Source organism: Carassius carassius, chromosome 15 (genome assembly GCF_963082965.1).
Source record: "Carassius carassius chromosome 15, fCarCar2.1, whole genome shotgun sequence".
Classification (NCBI taxonomy): Eukaryota; Metazoa; Chordata; class Actinopteri; order Cypriniformes; family Cyprinidae; genus Carassius; species Carassius carassius.
The window spans coordinates 30603894-30611265 of NC_081769.1; the positions used below are offsets into that span (position 1 = coordinate 30603894).

The 7372-nt window shown below is 38.8% G+C and overlaps 1 protein-coding gene across 1 annotated transcript; it reads left to right on the forward strand.

Moving 5' to 3' along the window:
- Positions 1-490: 490 nt before the first annotated feature.
- bola1 (bolA family member 1) lies at positions 491-1514 on the forward strand. Its single transcript, XM_059567116.1, has 2 exons — positions 491-647; positions 813-1514. Exon 2 carries the CDS (start codon positions 832-834, stop codon positions 1267-1269), a length of 438 nt encoding a protein of 145 aa, XP_059423099.1. The 5' UTR covers positions 491-647; positions 813-831; the 3' UTR covers positions 1270-1514.
- The last annotated feature ends 5858 nt before the right edge of the window (positions 1515-7372 follow it).

The window sequence follows — 7372 nt, forward strand, 5'->3', positions numbered from 1 at the left end:
CAACAGAAACAAATATTAGCTGAACCCCGTTTGTTTTACGTGTTATTTAAACATAGCTGAAATGTCCCGGTGCTCCCGATGGCCAGTTTGCCCCTGGTGCCATATTAAAAATATATATAACTGGAACAGGATTGAAACATCTATCTCTTTATTATAGACTTACAATAGTATGTTACAAAATGCTTAAGCGTCAAGTTCTTAAGTCCTTAAGAAAGCAAATTGTGCTTGGGGTGTCAAACATCAACAATAAAACTTTTATAAAGGCTATAGCTACTTCTTATAGCCTAAATCTACAATATCATGAGAAATCACTATATATGTAGTATTAAAAATGTTTAGTATCATTTTAATTTATTCAGCTGCTATGGTTGCCCCCTCAGGTGAATTCGAATTCTGTTCGAGAACGTTTATTTGGCGCAAAATTAAAATGCGCGTGTAGTTGAATTTTGAGGTGTTGCTTGTCTGCAAGCTAGGCTGTTTACGTAATGTAGAGGTACCATCGGTATCTAACGCAACTCTCCATCCAGCCGTCAGGCGGCGCTAATGTCATTTCAGCCATCCGCTTTCTAAACAAGTGAAGGAGGATCTGCATGAATCGCTTCCTGTGTGTGATACAAAAACAACACTGCGGAGAAAGTGTTGGAAAGGTGAGAGAAATTATTTCGATTTTTATCATGCTTTAAAAGATGAAAACTAGCAAGTTAGTTAAAAATATAAAGCAGGAATAGACTTGACTAGAGTTTATCTCTTTATTGTAGTTCCTTACATGTCTCGACACAAATGTCTCACTGATCTTTGATGTTTTCCTGCAGCTGGTCTCACCTGCGCCTGATGCTGTCCAGTGCTCTCCGCTGTTTGCGTCCCTCCACCTTCACCCTTGCCTTAACCAGACAGCTGACCCATCACCGGCCCCACATGGGTCCTGTGGAGACCACAATAAGGACCAAACTGGCCCAGGCCCTCAAACCTGAGCACCTGGAGGTCATGAACGAGAGTCACATGCACGCCGTACCCGCTGGTTCAGAGTCCCACTTCAGAGTTTTGGTGGTGAGTCCGGAGTTTGAGGGTCTTTCGCTCTTGCAGCGTCACCGGCTTGTAAACGAGACCCTGCGGGAGGAGCTAAGTAGCTGCGTTCATGCCCTCGCCATCCAGGCTAAGACACCCCAGCAGTGGAGCAGTAACCCCAGCCTGGCCAAAAGCCCCCCATGCATGGGAGGATCCAAGCATGATAACACCATGGCTGAGAAACTGAAGGCGGGTCCAGACTAACTGACCAAAAATTAGTGTTGATCGGTATTTAAAAATATAATAATCAGCTAAATAAGTTTTATCCGTTGTTGTTGTTTTTTGGCACATTTGCTTAATGCATACGTCTCATCTGGAGCTGACCGGGACTAATGCATAATATTTTATTGACTTCATACAAACATTATTGTTATTATGCAGTTTGTTCTTATTGGCTTGGACTGTTTAAGTCTGGTTAAGTACAATAATAAAATGTGATTTATGGTTCATTTACATCTGAAGGAAGTGCTTCTCGTTTTATCACAGTAATAAAGTATTTAAAAAAAACTAAGTATTTAATCTCTTATTTTTTATTTAAAAATTAATGAAAACCTTTAGGAAATAATGTATAGCACAGCCTTGCATTTCAAAAAAAAATTTCTGCTGATTTGCAAAAAAAAAAGGCCTAATATTTCCTAATTTGATGATACTGATTTCAAAATCTTGCTTGTAGAGACCATTTAGAAACAGAAGATGAGCAGTGCTGCTATGGCCAGTCATTATTTTATAAAAAAAAAAAGACCACTGGCCAATCAGATTTCGGTGTTCTAAAGAGGCAATTTGATCCTTCTGGCTTTTAAAACAGGATTGTATTATTGTTTTACATCTCTAGTATCTGTACTGTAACTGGCAGAAATGGTACCACCAGAGGGCAGCGGATCATCAGAGTGCAGCTGTGTCTGTATAACATGTTATCTGTGAAGTGGTGCCTCTTCCACTTGAAAATCACTTCTGGTTATATAATTGAATATAAGCATAGCTTCATTTGTGGCAAAACAATGTCTGACACCTCCAGAATTTGATCTGACATCAATGTAAACGGATCCTCCATATTAAACACATCTGAAAGAAGTTATTTAGCAAAGCAATGTTAAAATGCTGCATTAAAGCGAATGTAATATGTAGGCTCACAATCCTTATGTCGATTTTTTTTAATGTAGAGGTAAAGAAGATATGGTAGGTAGGTGATATGCAAAAAAAAAAACAATTAGATATCTAATGTCAGTCTGCTGTATTTGACCCTGGACCACAAAACCATTCATAAGGGTAAGTTATTTGAAATTAAGATTTATACATCATCTGAAAGCTGGATAATTTAGCTTTCCATTGATGTATGGTTTGTTAGGAGCAATATTTGGCTGAGGTTCAACTATTTGAAAATCTGGAATCTGAGGGTGCAATAAAATATTGAGTAAATTGCCCTTAAAGTTGTCCAAATGAAGTCCTTAGCAATGCATATTACTAATCAATATTTATGGTAGGAATTAGGAAATTTCACATATCTTCATGGAACATGATCTTTTCTTAATATCCTAATGATTTCTGGCATGAAAGAGAAATTGATCATTTTGACCCATACTATGTATCATACCTGTAATGTACCTGTGTGACTTAAGACTGGTTTTGTGCTCCAGGGTCACATATATTTTAAAATGTAAAATAATTCTGTGGAGCAAAGCTGAATTTTCAGCATCATTACTTCCATCACTAATCGTGCATTTTCATATTTTTGTAGAAAAAAATATTTCAATTTCTAAATTTCAGGATATTTGACACTTACTTGAAATGGATATTTTTTGTAACATTGTGCATTATTTTAATGTAGTTTAAATCAATTTGCATCAAATGCATCCTTGCTGAAGAAAAAAAAACTTACTTACTAAACTTATTTGTAAGTGTTATTGTACAATTCACATGTCTGCCTGAGATAGGTAGATGGTTTGTCATCAGTGATGAGGGGTCTCTGCTGGAGAAGTGGACAGAACTGTGCTTCATCACTGAAGTATGGAGTCAATGGAAGGTAAAATAGGTTTCCCTCCCGAGTTCCTCCATGCAGAACTGATGACTCTGATCACAAAGCCAGTGAGGAATCAGAACAACTGGTGTTGGCGTTTGACTGGAAAAACAGCAACATGACCATTTTATGGCTCCGTCCATTAGAGAGAGCCCCGGGTGATCCCACACAGGTCAAACCAAAGTGTGTTTAATGTTCACCGTCTCAGGAGTGCACGGAGTGATTTGTGGGCTTGAGCTCCAGGTGCGGCGATGCCTGAGAGATACATGTTTGTGATGCAAGCCAGAACAGGAAGGTCTGTAACACAGGTGGTGTTATATGGCTGAGCGGCAGAGCGGCCGAAGGCTGATGTATCCCGCACGGGGTCACAAGGGCTGCCAGAGTGGCATGGTTCAGTGGGAACCAGCCTGGTAGTGCGTCACAGTGAGGAGAGTGATGGTGCCAGGCCTGGCTGGGACCCTGGACGGTGCGTCTTTCCCGCCGGCGCTTGATTTACAGGCTTGGGCTGGATCTGGGCTCAGCTGACCTCTCTAGGTTGAGGGCCAATAGGTTAGGGATGGGAGCACCAAATGGTCGTCTGGAAAAGCTCCTATAGGGACCGGCTGTCTCTATGGAATAGTCGTCTGTACCATTCCTCCGTCTAATGCACTGTTTGTGTACTGTGGGGGGTGACACATTTACCATTTGCTGGGAGACGTTCACAAGTAATGTGACAAAAACTGTGGTGAGTCTGTGGTGCTCAAATCGATAGTTCACCCAAAAATTTAAAATCAAACACTCCAACTCTGTATTATTTTATTATGTAGTTGAAACAAAACAGTACAATAAATTTTTTTAAAGTAGTCTATACTGCTTATGTGTTATATTTGAAAAAATATTTATTACATTTAAAAAAAAATTGTTAAATAATTCACTGTTCATTTTTTTTCCATTTATTGTAACTCTCAAATCCCTTTCACTTTCATATTCAGATAATAAATGTCTTTTTTAAACACATGACATTACAACAGAACGGAGAGCAATAAACATTCATTCATGTGTGTTTTATGACCAGGCAAGTTACAATACAGTAAGTATAAGTGTACTAAGGTTTGAGAAGTTGCCAAGGCTGCATTTATTTGTTAAAAATGCAGTAAAATCAGTTATATTGTGACATATCATTAAAATTTAATTATTATCTATGTTGAAAACAGGCGTTAATGTTTTTTTTAGGATTCTATGATAAATAAAGTGTTCAAAAGAACAGCATTTATTTGAAATATAAATCTTTTGTAACATTATAAATGTCATTAGTCATGTATTACATTGTAATGTATACAAAAAAACAATTGAACACTATTGTATACAAGCATAAGCATGAAGTACATTACTATATGTTGAGTGCATTAATATGTGTTAATTTTATAATTTTTTGCTTGTCCTTTTTAGACCTTACTTATTATCCACTGCATGGCAAAGAGCAGCTTGGACATTCTGCAAAACATCACATTTTTGGTTTTACAGAAAGTCATACAGGTTTGGAATGACATAAGGGTTTAGTAAATGATGACAGTTTTCATTTATGGGTGAACTATTCTTTTAAAAGGAGTGCAGATGCTTTGTGTCTGATTTTTCCATCACAATCATGTGTACCTTTGTATTTCAAACAGGCCACTGTTAAATACATGAGCTCTAAGCAAAATTGGCATTGTTTTTAGATTTCAAACAAAGAGTTGAAACAGTGCATTCAGAGAGGATATTCCCCGGACTGATTGTTTATCCATTTTGGAGGCAAAGCAGACAATTAGATTTAAGGTGAGAGTAATAGCTCATTAAGTCTTTTTAATTTGGAGGATTTTTTTTTGTCCGGCTGCTCGGCAAACGAATGAGACTAGAGAAAGAGAGGAAAGACAAAGCTGAAATGGGGAGGACAATATCCTTGTGTGGGAGAATTAGTTACACTCAGTAGTCCGAGTATTCAAAGCAGAGAGGAGATCAGCAGGGATTAAGACAAAGTCTACACAGGTGGGTGATGGGGGTCACATGACAGGACATTACCTCGTTTGGGACATTAGCGAGTAGGACAGGATGATATTTGAGTGTTATTTAATGGCACAGCTCATAGTGAAACACGATCTGAAGCATACCATGCTAATAAAAACAACAAAAGACTTGTAAATCTTTCCTAAATGTAGTTAAAATACAATACCTCCTTTAAAGTTAACACAATCTATAGTAAGAGTTCATAAAAATGTGATTATGTTTGGAAAAATAGCAGTTGCATTCAAAATGCACTCAAATTTAGATCAAAACAACTTGCAAAAAACAACAGTTTCATATGTGCTTCAATAATCGTTATGTTTACAAAAATCATTTTACACAGTGAAAGTGAAAGTGAAGTGAAAGTGAAGTGACATTCAGCCAAGTATGGTGACCCATACTCAGAATTTGTGCTCTGCATTTAACCCATCCGAAGTGCACACACACAGAGCAGTGAACACACACACACTGTGAGCACACACCCGAAGCAGTGGGCAGCCATTTATGCTGCGGCGCCCGGGGAGCAGTTGGGGGATCGATGCCTTGCTCAAGGGCACCTAAGTCGTGGTATTGAAGGTGGAGAGAGAACTGTACATGCACTCCCCCCACCCACAATTCCTGCCGGCCCGGGACTCGAACTCACAACCTTTCGATTGGGAGTCCAACTCTCTAACCATTAGGCCACGACTTCCCCTAGTGTAGACTTCCCCTAGTGTAGAATTTTATATTTTTAAAAGTGTGAGTAGTGCTTGCCCATTTATTTGTTTGTCTGTCTATCTGTCTTTTTCTGTGTTTATTTATTTATTCTTGGCAAAAAAAAGTAACCCACCTCTGTAAATTTGAGGAAACATTCAAGTTCATATCACAAACTTTGCAGTATTTGTTACACATCAAAAGTGAAGGGTCAAAATTTGTTCAATTCACTAATCCTAATGAGAAAATTAACTGTAAAAAAAATAAAATAATAGATTTTATGAGAAAATACTATTTCAGTCTACTTAAGTACTTCATATTTACTTCAAATGTGAAGTACTTAAAGTGTGTTACTTGCCATTTCTTTGAATTTTTTTACATTATCAAGCCATTATGAAGTGAAAATTGGTTCTACTCCAATTTCCAGCATAAAAGTAACTAAATAATGGTTGTTCATTAGTTAGAGCTGTCCGTATTGTGCTTAGAGACATCTAATTGAACTTTGGGTCAAAGTAACACGGCCTAGTCGAATGGCCTTTAAATACCACAATTTTAATGAAATCTCGTTATACAAGCACACTTCATAAGAGCACAAAAGATCAACGATGACCCCTATTTAAATAAAGAGCACACACACCATGACTGTCCAGGGTTGTGAGGAAAGAAAATGCAGCACGTTAGTGATGGTTTATAATTCCCCTCATTAACTTTGACCCTAAAGAGCCCGGGATAATGTTCTTCACCTGGAAATCTCCCACTCAGGGTCTACAGTAATTGTGTGGATCCAGTCAGTCCAGGACAGATGCAGAAGTCATCTGCTGAAAGCAGGCCAGAGAATGGAGGGTTAATCTGCAGCGGTCCAGATGCGTGGCCTGCTGAAAAGATTCACACAAAACATTATCTATTGTTGGCATGTCAGCGCCATGTGATATATTCTATCCTACACGCATGGACAAAACGGATCTGTGATTATACAAGCGCCTCGCTCTCTCTCCGTCCACGTCCGCTGAAGAAGTTCTGGACACCAGGCCATTTGACCTCTAGGTCTTCTGGTCTTTGTTCCAGATGCCCTCTGTTTTTCACCCCGCTCTGAACCCGAGGCTCCAGTGTTCCCTCTCAAAATAAAGAGACGGGGGCCCTGCGGTTTATTTTCATTAGTGCTTTAAAACGAGGCCTTTGAGAGCGTAAAAAGCCAAATGAAAGAAAGCCTTAATGTGGTGATTAGAGGTTAAATAAAACATTTGAGCAAACAAACCTTGAGTTTGGCCGAGGGTTTACTGCATTTCCTCTCAACCCTTTAAGTTTAACACTTTATCTTTTCCCCCGTGCATGCAGCTGATCTGATGTAGAGATTGTCAAAGTCTTCAATGGCTTTGTGGAGGTGAATTGCATCTCCTGTTTCTACATTAGTGTTGGTTTGGTAAGGAACAGGTCCACTCTGGTTACAGCCCAGAGGTAGTTCACGCCAAACTGCAACCCCTGACCCTAAGCATTAAACTTTGGCACGTAAATCGAGCAGCCAGTTGAGGAGAAGTGTGCTTGTACCATTTTACCAAAAAATCAAGTATACTTGTTAAAGGA